Source organism: Nothoprocta perdicaria, unplaced genomic scaffold, assembly GCF_003342845.1.
Source record: "Nothoprocta perdicaria isolate Ctin4 unplaced genomic scaffold, notPer1 scaffold_19, whole genome shotgun sequence".
Taxonomy (NCBI): domain Eukaryota; kingdom Metazoa; phylum Chordata; class Aves; order Tinamiformes; family Tinamidae; genus Nothoprocta; species Nothoprocta perdicaria.
The window spans coordinates 646,486-665,329 of record NW_020455093.1 but is presented as its reverse complement, the minus strand read 5'-3'; the positions used below and the strand labels follow the sequence as shown (position 1 = coordinate 665,329).

At 34.4% G+C, this 18,844-nt stretch overlaps 1 protein-coding gene across 1 annotated transcript in view; it reads right to left on the bottom strand.

Annotated features, from left to right (window-relative positions):
- The window catches only part of NBAS (neuroblastoma amplified sequence), a 138,504-nt gene that overhangs the window by 87,282 nt on the left and 32,378 nt on the right, over nt 1–18,844 (bottom strand). Inside the window, exons 22-32 of the mRNA XM_026037058.1 lie at nt 17,066–17,149; nt 16,328–16,481; nt 15,505–15,690; nt 14,388–14,561; nt 13,049–13,182; nt 12,174–12,236; nt 11,522–11,644; nt 10,244–10,346; nt 8,579–8,802; nt 6,845–6,957; nt 4,069–4,182 (exon numbers count right to left, since the gene is read on the bottom strand). Of these exons, the coding sequence (XP_025892843.1) occupies nt 4,069–4,182; nt 6,845–6,957; nt 8,579–8,802; nt 10,244–10,346; nt 11,522–11,644; nt 12,174–12,236; nt 13,049–13,182; nt 14,388–14,561; nt 15,505–15,690; nt 16,328–16,481; nt 17,066–17,149 (1,472 nt within the window). The remainder of the gene's footprint in view (nt 1–4,068; nt 4,183–6,844; nt 6,958–8,578; nt 8,803–10,243; nt 10,347–11,521; nt 11,645–12,173; nt 12,237–13,048; nt 13,183–14,387; nt 14,562–15,504; nt 15,691–16,327; nt 16,482–17,065; nt 17,150–18,844) is intronic.

Sequence of the window (18,844 nt, the reverse complement as noted above, 5' to 3'; positions counted from 1 at the left end):
CTATCCATTCCCACTCCTTTCTTCTCCCTCATCTCTCTTGGCTAAAGGACTTGGCTGAGCTAGGGTATACTTCTGCATTTTTTACACCAGTGCCAGCACAAATATACAGATCCTCCTCTTTCCATTCTATGTCATACTTTTTACCTCATCTCCATTTTTCTCTCATTTCAACTGCCACGATCTTCATGTACATTTTTATGTCACAAAATGACTGTCAGCTCCAATACCATCAGTGAGGCCCCTGCATCCCACAGCCAGAACCTTTCTTTGTGGGCTTTTCATTGCCTCAGCAGTGCAGTCACCTAAAATACTACCTATTCTAGGTTAGCAGCATGTTCTTATTCCAACATTCAAATAAGAAAAAAAAAGAAAACAAAAAAACACCCCACTTCTGTAGTTTCATGGCTTATTCTTCAAAGAGATTTTTAATAGTCTTAAAAAAGTGAAAGAGTCTTTTTAATACTGAATTGTTCCCCTGCCATTTTGACAAACATGCAAGCTCTCAAAACAACAAAAGTTCAGTAAAGGGAAAAAAATGTATACATTAAATAACAATCCTATTTTATCACTTAAATCTGTATTTATTTTTTACTGCCTGGCACTCAGATTCATACAAATCAAGTTCAGAAACTAGAAAGCATTATTTTTGCTTCCCTTGCATCATTTGTGCAATCATGAGTGTGTTCATGTCCAGGTGTGCTCAGTTTCTTAGGACTACCCCTTTTCACCATGAGAGAGACATTTCTATTTCAAGGTTTACTCTGCTCAACAAGATTGGAGAGATCCTCCAAGTTTTCTTTCTCAATCCCCCATGTTCTTCTATTCTAAGGCTTAACATCCGAGCACAGAAAATCTGAGCACAAGCTAAAATTGTTAAAATTACCTTATGGATATTAAAATTAACTAAGTTACCATAAACATGTTGAAAGAGGAGAAAAATAATCAAAACCAAAATTTCTAGAATGCTTCAGAAATWATCACTTAGATGAAGTGTACTGTTCATTGTACCTTTTTGAACACAGTAAGGACACAGAATACTTAAGTTTTTTTTATTATTYCTTTTTACTCTTTTATTTTACAAGCAAATAATTACTTAAAATAATAATACTTTCTTAACTAGGTGTAGATTAAGCAAGGATCAGGAGACTTGGAACACCTCCAGTTCCTTTATCAGCCTCAGATTTTCTGTCTGTCATGMTGAACACATTGCTTATATGTGACACTGAGATAACACTTGAATGCCTGTCTTAAGAGACAGAAATAATGAGGCTTAAGAAGAGTTTACAGTCATTAATCAAGTATCGTACAGCAGTTAAGAGCACAGATCATATATAATTACCTAATGTTCCACCTTCAACAAGTATGAATATAAATTCCATTGTGTGCTTTCACTGCTACTCTCTAAAATTTCAAACTCTTTTAAGAGAATACACCAAAAATGTATTATAATTCTGTTATGTAGAATTTATATAGTTATAGATATACATAGATATTTTCCACATAGGTTCTTTGTAAAGCCATGCTGGAGGGGAGGAAGGGCTGTGACACATCTCTCCAGCCAGYAGATAGATAAAGCCCTGGCAGACACACCTGGTGGATTAGGAATGGAAGGGGCTGCAAATGTGGGAACCCACAGCCCGTACAGGTAAGTACTGTACACAGGACACCAATCAGAACCTCTTTGGCAGAAACTATGACTCAAATCAGGGCAATTGTTTTGATACTGAAACGCAATTAGGGATCAAACACAACTTTCTTCCAGCAGCATTTTTTTAAGCAACTCATCATCAAGGTAGTCCTTAAAAATATTCATCTCCTAAGCTCTTCACTAACGTCAAAACTCGTCCCAATAYATCTCCATAGCACCATTCCTTTGTATCACATGCTGCTAGAAATCAAGTTGCCCTTCTTCAATAATTATAAAACAGTTAACAAAAACTAATTGTTTCCTACTGGCAAGTAAGTTTTTCTTTTCAATATGTTAAAATAAAATATACTCATTTATAATTCTTAAGTCTAATTAAGAGCTGCCCTTTTGGCAATACAATATAATTTGTGGGATAACATTAACTTCTGTTATTCTCTTTATGGCTGGCAAGTTATAAATAAAGTTCTTCACCATATGAAATTGCAATTCAACAAAACTAAAATTCTGAGTTGACAGATGCATAAATTACACAAATGCTCTTTATAAATGTTTTGCTTTCTTTTTTTTAATGTCTATTACATTAAGACAAATTTCATTTACAGATGAGTATTTTCATTTATAGACCTTCATTAAGGCTATGCCAGCATTCCATCTAATACTGTGTTTTTAAAGCGAGTATTATTTTATGTAAATCATTTATAACTTCAAATTGAGTGTAAGGTTACCTATTCAAGCAGTCAATTAAAGTACACACAGCAGTAATTTACATTTATTTAGCGTAAGAGACAAGAGAAATAATGGCAAGTGTCAAAGCAGTGTTTTGCTCACTGACATACACTTTTACTATAAAAATTACATAATTACCAGAAAAACAACTACCATCATTACTCCTCAGGTTAACCTTGTACAGTCAGAGACTCAGTATTCTTAGAATAAATATGTATTTTTTCCCCATAATTAGTTTGAAAATCACTTATCTCCTTAAAAAGTGACGGCCAATCACACACACACATCCCATCACTGTCACAAAACATGTGGCTATTTCAAAATTTGACTTTGAATCTCTCTTTATAATCTTTCATTTCAATTATGGCCAAGTTTCACAATGATTATAAAGCTAGCACACAGGCAATCTATTACCATATCAACAAACTCCACATGGACTCCCTAAAATTCCCCACCTAATTTATGTTGCCTCTCATCTTTTCTCCTCTGGAGAGAGGAGCCAGCAGTTTTGCTGCATGTTCAAAGGGACATGCCAGGGCACTGTAGGCTCTGATGCTTTAATAAAGCACTAAAATAACAATATTGGGGGAAAACCACAACTTTTATGCTTTTAGGCTTTACAGTAGCACTTTGGATTTTGATTTTCTTCTTCAGTTTTCTCCCCCAAAAGAAAACCCTCCAGATTCACAAAAGAGAAAGCCTAACAACCTTGGTATATTACGAAAAAGTAAGAAATTTTAACTGGATTTGGGAGGATATAAGGGAGAAGCTGTTGTATATCAGTCTTCCCTTTTGAACCAATATGAATATACCACCTATTCCAAGGCGTTTAGATAGTGAGGTATGACTCTCTTGTGACGATTCTTCATACAGAACATGAGATTATCATTGCAAAATAAACATTACTAGGTGACTGGAGCCAATCTGCACCGTTTGGTATCATGCCCTCCCCCTTCATGTTTCAAGTAGTGATACTAAGCACAGGGATTTCAATAGTGACAGGGTTACCTGCTGGGACATGCTGTGCACTTTCTTTAGGACCCAGGCATCTCAGGAGGTCAAAGTTATTTCTGCATCTCTGTTCATAATCATAACCAACCTCATTCAATAGTTCCCTCCTTCTGGATAAGCTACTGTACAATAAGTGTCCTTTTACCTCCTTCAAGATACCCTTCAGCTCCTCAAATGAATATTCAAGCTATGCAACACATTATTTTTAGCACACCAAGGGGATGCACTAAGCATAGACAAAAGCCTGTCTAATAATTGAAATTTATGCGTCACGTTTGACTTTTTTTCCTCTAACCTAAACAGAACTGTTATTAAATCAAACTACATTATTTGACAGGGATAAAAGATTTACTGCAATTTCAGTACTACCAATTGACTGCAAGACATAAAATATTCTCATCCATAACTCAAATCTGAAATGAGCTTTTGTTCAAAATCCATATTAGACAAGGCTGTTCTTATTTTATGCAGCAAAGAAGGTTAGAAAGCTGACTTCAAGATCAGTTGTTCTACAGGCAAAATATTTCATTCCTGTAAAATATTTCATTCCTCCCTGACAACTGCTCTTCCAGAGGGCTTTTTAGTGACGTCCTTGAACAGACATCCTAATGATCAACTCAAATGTCCTAGGGAATAACGCAAATATATGTCATATTGCAATGCAGTATTTTATAACCATTTACCTGCAATCCTCAATAAATTTGCTAGCCCCAAGAGCTTAGCAGACTGCTTGTAGTTTGTTGGCGACCGAGCAAGGCAGTCCTTGATGAGGCTAAGTCGATCTGAACATAAACGCACTGTTGAAAAGAGAATAGCTGTTAGGGATTGTATGCTTGAACCTTCTAGATATATTTCTTTTTAAACCCTGTACTCATTGAAACAGTGCCTTTAAAAATATATCRAAAAAGCTCAAAATTACTTGCACGTACATATTCAACTGAATTTAAAAATCTGAATTTGGAATGCAAAATAACACTATTTCTAGCCCAAATCATCGGCAAGTCAGGTTGGGAATGGAGGAAGAAGAGGGATACTGTTTTGAAGAAAAAGTTATTTCTGCTTTGGGATTGGAGACTCTGTGTTTCTGAACAATTCTCATTTTACGCCTTCAGCGAACATTGAAGAAAAATACCATTTTGCAAGATTCTCAAAGACTGTTAAAACAGATATTACTGAGTTCTTATGCACTTATTCACTTCAAACTTCAAACACAGAGCAGTATCTTGCAAATCTTCCACATAAAAGCAAAGGGAGGGAAAGCACTCCTATTCATACACTGTGTCTAAACCAGAAGTTATTAGACCTACATGTAATAATTATAAAAAAGGGTCAAAGGGGGAAGCAAAGCAATATTCAATTAAGAGAATCCCATTAACAAATTCTGAAAACCAAATGAGAACAGATAACAAACGGAGAGGAAGAAGGTTACAGCCTTAGTTCTATTTTTAATATCCTACCATGTGCATACATTTACACACGGCAGCAAAAGTTTCCAATAATTGACTATACAACTGAGATTTGTCAAAGTATGTAAACATAACTAAGAGTAGTCTGAAATGCCATGGGTCAAACAGTTGCATTAAGATGAACTGAACTTTTTTTATATTAATGAGTAATCTATAGTGAACAGTCAGTAGAGGTGTAACAGTCTCTAGTTGGACTATCACCAATATTCTTGTAAACTCCAGCAGCTGGTAACTTATGAGCCTTGAACACTACTTTCCCTAAAACACATTACACTAATTAAAGTTCAGAAAACAGTTTTTGGAGGCTGAATAAGTTGCTGGTATTATAAGTTGCTAACTTATAAGAAAAAGCTTAAAATTTCGTGATTTTGATCTGAATGTGGTCTCATACTATTTGTTTAAGCATATTCTCAATGTAAGATTAAAAAGTAATATAGGTTTTTTTTAGTCTCGGCAAATCTGCTGTTAGTACTGAATACAACAGCTCCATTTGTATACATTACAGAAGCATATTAAATTAAAATGTCCTAAATACATAAAAAGTTACAAACTTTGGAGCTGTTCTCCAAAGGTAGAGCCTTATGAATGTGCTTAGACTTTTTATCACAGCAGGATCTTGCAGTGCATTGAAAGGTAAAAGACTAAAATCACAAGCCAAAATACACAGCTTTGAAAGCATTCAAGCCCTATTCAAACCAAACTCAAACTTCTGGAAAGTGCATATATATTAAAAACAATTTATGAATAATAAAAATAATAAAAAAACACTCTGTTCTTTTCCTAGTTCTTTTGAAAATACACACCTTGACAATTTTGCTTACTTTATCATTAAGTGCTGAAAAACACACAGAAGAGAAAAAGAACGAATGGAAGAGAAGATGTGCAAATTATGAGATGGAGATGGCACAAGCAGGAAAAAAAGCAGTAAAATCTGAGGAGCCTTCCAGTGTTAAATAAATAACTAATTCTCAACACAGAGCCAAGTTTAAATCCTCTCATCAGCAAATTTCATCAGCACACATTTAATACTCAACCCAGTAACATTCAGTGCCATTAATGCTTAGCACTACAAAAGCCTGGTCCCCAACTCCCAGGTCTGTAACGAGCACCTCCTGGCCTGACGTTTCTCCCTTCCATCCTGTCTCACTGCTCTTTTCCGGCAGTGTTGGAGTGCTTTCAATAATACTAAATATTAATGCTGTTTCTCATAGTCGCTCACACAAGAATACGAATATTTAGTTTACTGAAAATTATTTCTTTCACCTAGAAAATAGTTTGCACAACTTATTATTAATAAATTGTATCACATTTTATTGCCTTATCCTTTTTATCTCCATAAATATAACCATCCTTTCCTTCAAATATTTTCCCAGCAATTTTCCACACCAGTAGAATCTGAGTTACAAAATAATTTTAAGTTAAAGCCTATCTCCATGARATATAAATTGCAAATGTGTGCTTCTATTGTCATTTTGTTACACAGGAATACATTTAAAAATGAAATGCCCCAATGRAGACATGAAGAATACCTACACAAAATAATGCTTTCACATGTACTATGTTACAGCTCAAAGGCATGTGATTAAGTGTGAACTATTTCATAAATTAAAGGTGAACTTAATTAATTCTAATGAAATCACCTGGAGCTTCAGATACCTCCTTTTAATCTGCAAAAAAGTACTATTAAAAATAAGTCAAAGAATAGATTCTGCTTGCAGGCATCTTTCCYATCTCACATCACCTGAAAAACATCTGAAGATACTAATATAATCATAAGGTCTGTGCCTGCCATGGGCTTGGAGGGAGAGGTGGAAGATGGGGGTGATGGACCCTTAGTTTAACTGTACAAGATGCTATTGACTGTCTTATGGACCTAAGCTATGCATTTGGTTGGACTAAATTATGTAACTACAGTTTTTAAATAGTAAACTTTGCCAAGCATATTTATACAAGTTATTCAAGCAATCATGTAAAGAGGAGGAATATGAAGTACCTTGTAATGGTAGTATTTTCACACCAAATTCTTCAAGGTAACCAAGAGCACGAATGAGATCTAGTTCCTCCTGAATAGCACTAGGGCAGTCAACAATTAGTTGTAGACAGCACCTAAAACAAGAATGAAACCAATTTTTAGTTAAAAAATACCCGTACAAAAAAAAAAAAAAAAAGATCAACTCCTTCCTTTATGAATGGAAAACAGAACTATCAATCTGTACCAACTCAACTAGTACTATAACATAAGTCATAGGTATTTTTACAGAATAATCCTGTTAGTTGGTTAAGCATTTTAACCAAATTCTATTCTCAGATAGCAATATTTTTTTTTCATTGGATTGTATTAAGAATAGTGTCTAACTCCTCTGAAATTAGAGTTGCAGGGAATTCAGTGAAAGAAAGATATTTCTTTCCATTTTCTTCTCCATTTTAACATATAATTACTTTGGGAAACATCTGTCATCTGTACCAATGGTGGTCTCTGGTGCTACCATATACCATAGGCAAAAAGTCCATAGGAAGTTGGGTCAAAATGCAAAATCCTTTGTCGAAAGTTCCAGTATTGTCAACTGTATTCAACAAATGTAAATAAAATTCATACAAACACAAAATAAAATTGTTTCAAAAAGAAAGMGATTTCTTTCTTCAAGTCAAAAGGACATGTTGGCTGTATTCCCATCTCAGGCCCATTTTTCAGGAGCCCTAACAAACATGCTGGTGTTAAGGAGAGTGGAAGGAACAAGAATGGAATGGGAAAACAAGAATAAAACYAAAACCAAACTGGCTAGAGATAAGATGAAAACTGGTTATGCCTAAAAGAGAATTCAGGAAGATTAATTTCCATATACCAATAACCATTTGGAGAAATAAGATGGATCTTTGTGAAATGGTGATTAAAGAAAAGTTCAAAATATCACACTAAAGAACAGAAACACATGGTCACACAGAGCAATATTTTAGACTAAAACACACATATTTTGAAATTTAACCATAAAACCATACAATACAAGTTGATCAGGGGACAATTCTGAAATAGTGGAATTATAGCATTCTGTATTCCAATACAGAAGAGTCTTTCAATGGGTTCTGGGCAAAACTAACCTTTGTAAGTACGTCCTAATTTTATGATGACACTTGGTCCATTTTTCCAGAAGGACTAYATCACATAGCTGCTTGCAACAGCAAATGACTGGGCAAACCATCTGTTCCAAATATAAAAGCATTTTGTTCCTACTGCTCCAAAATACAGCTATTCATCAGTGTAAGCCAATAAAGTCCTCCATGTCCTGCCTTAGCCCACACAGGGTTTCTCTCTTGTACAGAGAGCAAATCCCACCACCACTGTATCCTCTCCTGCTATAAATAAGCAGTTAATGAGGAAGCTTAACCRTGGGGAATATATGTATACATTGAAATTATCACATTGTAATCTGAACACTCAAACAGCGTATGCACCTGTTTCAATGTGTTCCCAACACAGTATGTTTCTTTTATACATATATATATATGCACACACACATGTAGATATACASAAATACTTACAGTGAGTCCTGAGCCACTTAGACCCGTAAACACAGACACATTCCTAGAGAATCTCCAAGCAATAATGATACTCAGTAGGGTTTTTTGTAAGAAAAAAGCAAGTCCACGTTACAATTTTCAGCAAAAGCAAATTCAAATTTCAATTAAAAAAAGCAGTATGTTTTGACATATATGGTAATTGTGAATATACCTGGCCAAATCCATGCAGCTATCAGTCAAGCTCGTGGAAGAATTGAAATACTCTCTGCCAGCAGCCAAAACTAGCTCGATACTTTTCTCATAGCTGACTCTATACTGTGGCTTCCCTTTGGAGGCAGTCAGCGGGTCTGCCGACCAAGCACTGCAATGCATCATTTGTCCAGCCAAGTGGATATTATCTAGACTGCTTGAGCACAAAAGACTTTCTGTGAATATCTAGAAGAAAGAACAGTAATTTAATAATTTGCAGCAAGAACTTCATGAAAGCATGTTTGCATTCTATAGAGCCATTCCCTTTGAATGAAAGACTCTTTGAAGTTATAAGAATGTATTTCGAAGTAGAAAATAACTTGGGGAGTTTTTTTTTTTAAGTAAAATTAAAATTAACTAGTGACAAGTTATTTCTAGTTCATGCAGAGAAAAAATACGGATTTCATTGTTATAATAAAAATTGGCCATCAGACATAATTTTACCTAAATTCTGAACTATCAAAATGCATGCAAGAATCTTAAAAGACATTTCAAGGTTAAGATCTGAAAAACAAAGCTATAAAAGCACAAAGTCTGTATTCTTGAAGAAAATATTTAGAAATGATCATACATAATGAGTTTTAAGGTTTTATCCAGACTATCTTCACAGAATGTATATTAACATACTGCCACTGCATGAAACAATTAACTGCAGATCAAAAACCTAAAGCAACTCAAAACTGTCTGAATTCCTTTCAAAAATATGTATCATACGTGTTGCAGAACCAGGCATCAGTGTAGTTTTAATTTACCAACATATGGATTAAAACATTTCAGAAAATGAATAGCAGGTACAAGAACGTGATCTTTGTCATAGGTTTCTAATTTCCTAAGTATTTCCTAGCTAAGAACAAGCTCTCCAAATCTCCTTATGCTTTGTTTCAATACTGAAGGACCACAGATTTGTTTCATAAAAAAAAAAAAAAAAAAAAAAAAAATTGCCCCAATATCCACTTCACAAGATGCAATACTATTAAAAAATTTTTTTGAGGGCCATAGGTTAAATTTATCATCTATTAATAAATAATTTAATATTAACACAATTACTTTCTATTAAGATCACAGCAAAGATCCCACAAGTTTCAATTTTTCTATGTGCTCTAGCACATTAGAATGCTACACTTCAATTTCAAAAATCTTTTAGGTATACTCAGACTGTCACAAAACCAGAAACATGAAATATATTTGAAGTTGCACACAGAAAACCATAATTATACAACTGCAGAGTGACATTTTTTATTTATTGCTTGAATGTCAATTGCTTTTTTGCCTCAAGATTTTTTTTCCTGATTTGCTTTCAATAATTCTCCCAAGAGCTAATCAAACTGGCCGCCCTAGCAAACTAAATCTGTAAACTGTAATAAGGAARTCTTACATTATTAATCTTTTAATGTATGCCAAGGTCCTATACAGATTACAGAGGGCATAGCACAAATTTTGCAATAAACTACAGTATACTGAAGTAAGAATGTAATTTTCTGCTTTGACTGTAAATACCATTAATGAGCCAAACAGACAATCAGCAAGTAATATAACACAAGAAGGTGTATTTCTATTTGTAAGCAATAATATGAAATGAGAATTTGTAACTTACTTGGGACATAACTTTAGAGTCCAAAAAACTCACCTCATAGCAAGCATCTGCATGTAAGCACGTATATACTTTCTGCTGCATGTCCAACATATCCTGAAGCAATTCCTTCCAGCGTGTCTCACTCACTGAGGGTTGCCTATGAACATTTTTAAAATTAAATATTCTCTTCTTCCACAATATTAAAGAAAGGCTGATAATATTACAATCTCATCATCRAAAAAAAAACAAAACAGTTTTCTTGAAAGCTATCAATCTGTAACTGGACTTTTACTTGAAACTGGTTTCAAGACAGAATGCTTCTTTTCTTACATCAAAACGCTGCCTACAGGATACAATTTTTGACATGAGTGAAATTCTTGAATTTTTTGGTTTGTTTTCTGTGGAAGGAGATAGGGATGCAAGCATATTTAATCACAGTCTTCCATTAGTTCAAATGTTCATGGAAGATTTTGATTATTTTACAAAGTTGTAAATGTTGCCTTCATGGTGATCCAATAACTGGATAAAAACAAATTTGTGACAGCCACTGCAAATCATTAGAGTGCATTTACTATACACTATAGTATAATACAGTAAAACCTAGTATAATACAGTATAGACTATAGTATAATACAGTGCATTTACTATAAGCAATCATAAAAAGCTAACCAATTACCTACAGGCACATTAGAATAAAGCAGCAAATTAATTTGTTCCTGAAACAACAGGGTTYAGATCCTTTATCTGGATCCACAGTATCTTAACCCACAAAGCATCCTAGTGAAGTTCATGTGCCATGAACTTTATAAGTTTATCTAAACTTATAAAAATAAAAAGGCTAGGGATGTTTACGTAGACATTGTTTTGACTGAGCATTACACAGTAAAAAAAAAAAAAAAAAAACCACTGTTTTATATACGCACACTAGACCAACTGACAATGATTTTCTCATGTGACTAATATTTCTAAATATTAGCTTCCATTTTTGCAAAGGAGTTCTACAAACACTAAGCACACACTTACTCTATGTTAATTATTATTCTTCATAAAGTACTCAATACCAATACGCCTTCCAGGCTTGTTGAACTTAATCCAAGCACAAAGATACTGTCCTGCTTCAAACTCTTTACAGTATCTGACATCTGGAGAAGGCTGCCAGAACACTTAAGAGTATTAATCTTGAATTTTGTGTGTTTTATAGATGGTGTGTTCAGTCTGAAGACAACACTTCTCTTGCAACATGACAGAGAGCAATGCTCTCGGAAGATGAGCACTGTTGTTCCCTGGCCCTCCTTTTGCCCTCTTATCCCCATTTCTCTTTTGGATACTAACTTGCGACCCGTGTGCCTTGTCAGCCTAATCATCAGCTTCCGTGCCTCCTCCAGGTTGTCCTTGGTGTTCTTCACAAATGAAACAGGCTTCTGAAGTCCGTGTTTCTCCAAAAGCTCTGATACACTGCAAGTGAACAGTCAAAATTTTTGAATTCTGCAGTCACACAAGCTGTAACAGACAATGCACCCTAACACAAAGAAGTATCTATACATAGCATCTATAACAGAAAGGATTAATCAAATTTATTTCATTACATAGTGAAAAACTTTACAATTCTGTGGTGTTAACATAAATAACATAACAAAATTGATGAAACATATTCACAGCTTTTCTTTTCAGTCCATTAAAAGCAACACAGTCTATCAAGACTAAAAAAGTCCCACAGACATTTTGAGTGTCCCTCCCCCACCTCATTCTCCATCAAACAGAATATTCCAAGAACAATATTTGTGTATTTGTGCAAATATTTTTGTAACATTCAAATAATTATTAGGAATGCTTTCTAGCTAAGTCCTGAACACAAAAACTGGAAGATTACCATGCCAACAGCCCAGCACAAGATAAACATTCTTGCTATTTTATTGTCAAGATTTCTGGATACGCACAGTAATTTACCTAAGAATGTACACTTTATTTTGGTAAAATTAAATACCTAAGAATCCGTTCCAGTTCATCTACTTGATCATGAAGAGCGTTAGTTTTACCTGTTTCAGGCCTGCAAAGATATTTTAAAATAAATAAATAAAAATAAATAAATAAATAAAAAGAATCACACTTTCTGCACTTTGCTGATATAAAGAAGTACTACGAAGTACTGGTAAGTTTGAAACATTCCTTTACTTTAGTAACAAATYAACTGATCTTGTAAAAGATCAAGCAATTCAAGTTTTTAGTTTCTTGCTGCATGTATAGCTAAAATGGAGACCAAGGCTCTTCAAGAGCAGACTCTTTTGCCCTAAAGACTTCTCTCAGGATTTATCCTTTCTGCATGTAAAAGATATTGGGGAACTAGMGTGTAGCTCCTCTTTCCAGATTACATCTTCTCTTTTTGTTTATGCTTTCCTTTCTTCTAGAATTATTCTTCCTTTGCACAGATTTTTCTAAATTAAAACCTCTCCCACACAACCATAATGCTGTTTATTATCTTAAGGCACTATCAACTGTAACAAGAGCAGCAAGAGTAGTAAAAGAAGATTAATATTTGGTTTCAATTCACAAGGATATAAAAAGCTAGGAAATTAATACAGGTTTGGTCCGTACTGCTAATTTAAACATTTTGATACATATTGGACACATTATTTGTTTGAGGAACTGTGACACRCAAACATCACACACAAACATTCAGACTGCAATTCAGATTATTCAACATTACATACTTTTTAATGACAGTGATTATTTAATAATGACAATTGCCATAGAAAGCAGAACAAGAGTTGAAGTAATATTACCAAGTATTTTTAAAGCACTACTTTGGAACTATACYGAACATATCTAAAGTATTTAAAATAACTATCAGAAATTTCTTACCCATATCCTCTTTGTGGAAGGCATTCCAAAATATCATAACAGAGGGCGAGCTGGTCATCTCGTTCACAACCAAAAATACATTCAAGTGCTGTAATCATAAGCTGGTCTTGATCGTGAATAATTTTTTGCTGACACTAACAAGAAAAGACAGAAGCCATAAAATACTTTGTTTCCTTCTTCCAGTCAAACCGTTGAATGTCTGCTGAAATCAATGTGTACGTGCATATATCTTCTAGTTCTGCTTACAAGGTCTCTTCCTAACAATTTCAGTAAAGTCACTGTCATAAAGTGATAAAGCCTGAAACTCAACCAAGCTACTTTCCTACACTGTGGACATCTGTAAGACCAAGGTATTCAATTTTATCCTGCATTAATTTGGTAGGGGAAGGCAGACTACTATTAACATTGGTCAAATTTAATTTRTGCAACAGTATTTTTATATGTGTATATATCTCTATCCATAAAGATACACAGATAACTGTGTACTATTAGATCCATTTATAACTTTCAATACTATGTAAACAAGTGATTAACCTTTGAATAATTTTGCATTGTAGAAAAAATATGAAATATTCATAAGGCTAAAAATCACCTATCTGAAATGTACCTGGTACTTTCAAAAGCATTCTTCTTTCTCCATCATTTACATTAACCCAAGCATATAAGTGAATATATATAGTATATATAAATATATATGAATTATAACTCATAGATCATGATACTTGATTTTAAATAGGGTTTCAGGAGACCAAGACTTGCATGTAATTTTCTCTGGTGTTCTGGAACTATATGATTCCAGAATAATCAGGATGATTTGGGTGCTTTTTGCTGTTGAGTGTTTTTTGTTTGTGTTATTTTTTCTCTCCTATTACACCAACAAAAGGAAAAGATACAAAGAAAGGGAAATTAATTATCTCTTAATTACTTAAAAGGAAGAGACAACGAAGAGAAAATGAARTGTATTTTTTTGAAAGAGAAAGTATTAATCACAGAATCACAAAATCATCACTCATTCCTTTTCTAAAAAGACCTTTTGCCAGAAATTTATTTTAAACAATGGAATCAATAATAGTTTTTAGACTGTTTTCTGTACTAGGTCAAGATCATAATTACATTAGGTTGACAATCTCATCAAGGACAGATGAGTTGTTTCATAATTCATGCTTTAATATTTTTAATTAACATTTTCTATAAACATGACAAATGTACAATCCAAAAGGAAGAGAAAGAATTCAGAGTGAATCTGATTTAGAAGAAAAAACAGCCTTATTTACGACTTAGCCTCTTCAACACAAAATTTTCAAGGAAGCCCATAGAATCAGCGGGCTTCTATACTTACAGAAGGTTTTGAATTCTGAAATATCTTGAGAGGTAGCGTCAGGTCATCCTTTGCTAAAGTCACTAAATATTCTTTAAAAAGTGAATTTGCCAGACCAGGGGAATGACTTTCACAGCGRTGGAGAAATGGGATCATCCACTGATAAACATTTTTCACATATTTTTCTTCAGAGGACTGGAATGAGACAGAGGGAGTCAGGGGAAAAAGTAGTGAAAAAATTCAGATACTTTTTCAAAATGATAATAAAGAACAGAACAAGCTTTGATCCATTTAATTTCAGCATTATTTGTCATAAATAACAACTAAGAGCAGAAGTCTGAACTTTCACTACAGCCTAGATCACTATGATATGAGCTACAGAAGCAATTCATCTTCTTGGTGCTACTGAAAGGCTTGGGGACACCAAGCAGCACAGGAAAAAAGACCATTACAAGAACACGAAGTTCTCCTCCTCATGCAATTTTTGAACTAGTAAAAGGTGAGTTTGCATCCATGTCAGAATAATATTACTTTTAATATTTCAGTAAACAAGAATACAAGACAGGAAAACAAAACACAAGTGGTTACAAACGGTAGCAAAATTCTAAAGTTTCTAMGAGCTTCCAAGTCTATGTTCTTCTCTAGCTTACATGAATTTCAAACTGAATTTCATTTTCATTTGAATTTCAAAGCCCTGTTTTATCTCTAGGTATCTTCCATCCTCTTCAAAAAAGGCACAGCTTTTTCTATTTTGAAATGCCATGCAAAGGCTTAACCCTGAAAAGATTAAATGCACGCATATTCTGCAAAGGCAAATATTACTTGTCACCATTTTCAACAAACATCAAAAAAAATCCAAGAAAAACATTCAATATGTAGCTGCAGCACGAGTAACACCTATACTGATGATCCTCCAGAAACAACGGATGGAAAAGTAATTCACAGCTTTCACATTACTGRAATTTTGAGCCCCATGCCTAGAATGAAGACACAGGTTTTCAAGAAAACAGGAAAAGCATCTGATAGGTTGTTCATCAGAAAAATGCAAAGTAACAGTGCAGTTACAGATAAAAAGCATYTACAGTAAGCGGAATTATTGGAATCAGGCCCTAATTAGTGATGTGTTCAAAATACTTACATTCTTCATCAGCAGTCTCAGTTTTTCAATGTCTTTCAACTCTACTAGCTCCTTCAAAGTTAAGGTTCGATCACCTTCAGTTTCATAAACTACCGTCTCAAGAGTAATTAGATTGTCACAAAGAGTCTGCAGACCGGGAATATTCCTCTCCATGCCAAGACGGACAAGGGACAGAGCACAATCCACCTGAAAAAATAAAAACAAACATCCTGCTGTACAAGTGTTTAACAAAGAAGAAAGTACAAGTCACCGTCCTGTTTGTCCTCTTTTCTTAAGAGTAATTCTTAGTTCTTATGTCACCTCTATTTTCCTAAATGGGTTGCTCATCTCAGCTTTATAAACACAAAGCAAATGCTTAGGTTAAGTAACTGATACCATTATAGGCCTTTCAGCCCAAGTGTATCCTAAGCAATTAATGCATGTAAATTAGGAGAATAGTATCTTCTGATTCCTTCTGTAGATCACACAGAGAGAGGCACCTCAATGCTCACCATAGGTTACAAAGGCTTACCTTTACCAGCAGTTATACTGGTTACATACATATATGTAATACAAAGTTTGAGACCAAGTAATACTACTAGTATCCAGATTTCTAGACAGGTACAGACTGATGAGAAGGGGAGGACTATTTTTTTGCTTTTAAACATAGGGACTTTGAAAAATTGGCGCTATAACAACAAAGCTCAAATGACATATAAAAGTGTCACATATAACAGTGTCACTGCTCACTACCAATGCTTCTAATWCTCATTAACAGAAGTTACTATGAARAAAGTGGATTATCTCAAGACAGCCACCACCAGTTCTTCACTGCTGTTCTCACCTGCATAGAATAATTTTCAATTTCTTGTGCTCTGTTCAAATACCAGTCAGAAACCAGATCTACTGAAAGCTCAGTAGTCCTATACTTCAGTAATTCAGGTTGCATTTCATACAGAAATTCACCTTCATCTTGAAGAGTTGGTTCAACAATCTTCCTAAAAAAAGCAAAACAAAAGCAAACAAAAAAATCCACATAGTACATGTTTATACAAATCTGTTTTCTGAAAGCTCTGATTATTCTAGAGAAATGATCGTTCTGCAGAAGGATACATATTAACCACATCAATCCTCTATGGCATAAATACTTCGAACAGATTCAAATACCAATCACAGTAAGTGTGTTTTTCTGTCAGCCAAGTAACTAGAGTATATGCCCAGACTCTGAATTCTGTTTTTCATGCAATGAGAAGCATTAATGGCATCCATAATTATAAGGTTAAGGTTTGCAAGCAACAGGAAAAAAATAGCATTTCCTAAAGTAATCTCCCCTCTACTCTCTTGCATATGGATCAGCTTTGCATCGTATAATCACACTGAACATAATTTAGTAACATGAAAGAATGTTTGTTCACCAAGTGTTATGAACAGAGCTAAAAGGCAAACTAGCATATAGAAAAATTGGAACAAATTTTACTGAGATCCTGAACTCCAAGATTTCCCAGATTTTAAGAATTTGTATGGAAGCTATGCAACTGAAACAAAAATACACAAACCATTTTGCTTTTATCCATACACTTACTTGCATTCTGCTTTTTCACACCAGTCTTCTTCACGATGTTTCTGCTCATTCCAGGGAAGAATCTTCAATGTCCCCTGCCTGTAACTGGTGTAAAAGAAAACAGAAGTTTTACACCAGAAATTTGGAAACAAAATGGAAGGGCATTCAATTAACAGAACACAGGATATGCAACTATTGCACTCCCAATGTGCAACTATGGGAGTAAAGTTATAGTCAAGAACATCATTTACTTAGTAGATTAATTCTTGAAGAGATATCACTTTTTAAAACACAGCTACATAGGTATTATTTTGTTTCAGTTATAGTATCTGCCATGTGTATACATACACATGTGCACAACCACATACACATGTGGTTGTGTGCATAAATTATTAATCAATAATTATAAGTTAATTATTAATAATTAATACACACACTCTCACACAACCTACGACTAAGTCCCACTGAAGGTTTAGCAAAAAATTTTATCGACCGTACAAAAAAAAAAAAAGAAAAGCMTAAGAACATGCTGTAAAAATCCTTACTGCTTCACTGTAAGAAGCACTCTGACTTCACATTCTAAAATTGAAGATTGAAACTAGTAACAACAACCACCTCRGATTTTCAAAGCTTAGAATCCTTCAAATCTGAGCACAAAACCTTAGACTGAGCTGAATGGAGATATGCCCAGATGGACTGATTTTCTCAATTAAGCCCAGCATGGTTTTCTGACTACAAACATTTGCAGTGAAACATATTCTAAACACTGATGTTGAGGCAAAAGCCTGTTTAGGGCACAGGTTTAGAACAACATGAGTTATTACCAGAACCATTAGTCATGGTTTGCTCTTGTCAGCTACTCATTTAAGTAGCATGAAACCCCAGAAAATCCTGTCAAGCTGAACATAAACTGAGTGAGAAAGTGTATTTATTTTTACAAATCACAGATCCAAGAAACAGATCACGTACAAAGCCAAGACATTAAAGTTTCAGCACACGGGAGCAATAAACTATTTTAAGTCTTACCTATTTCCTCCTGGCCCTGACAATTAATAGAAAATGTAGCAATAAATGGACAATCCCTGGTATGGCAAACTAACAACTGATGTAATCTGCTCACCCCTTGAAAAGCAGCAGTGCTGAAATCAGCAGGGCTGACCTCAAGAAACACATACACACCGTGGGCCAACATATGGATCAGCTTTGCAAACTAAATGTCAGAACAACACACTGAAAAGCAGCAACTCCATCTCATTTATCATCAATAGTCCTTAAATGTATTTAAGGAAGCAAAGTATGTTTATACACACAGGTACTCGTGCCTTTTCCCAAGGGCATCTCCCTTCCTTGGCCATGGCTCTTCTTCAACAGTATCATTCAGTCACTCAAAGGAAAGATGCAAAATTAACCTCCAAATCAACATTTTTGATATTAGCAAGCATAACATTCTGAAGTTAACTTTAATATAAGCTAAGAATRTTTTTGTCCCTCAGGATAAGGCCTGAAAAAAGGTCCTACACTAAAAATCTGTACAGCCCAATACCGCATTGAACGGGGTCTTGCTAATCCACCTCTCACAACGTGCTACCGACACAGTAAAACTACAGCCTGCCTGGAAATATGCTAAGAAACTACTCAGTTTCAATTTAATCTAATAATAATTTAAAATTTATCACAATTTGCAAAGTTTCCTAATGGACCAAAGGCTTCTTCACATTATTAATACAATCCAGTCCTTTCGTAGGTCCTAATCGATGATATTAGGCAATGAACAGTCTTATATTTTAAAGCAAGAATTAC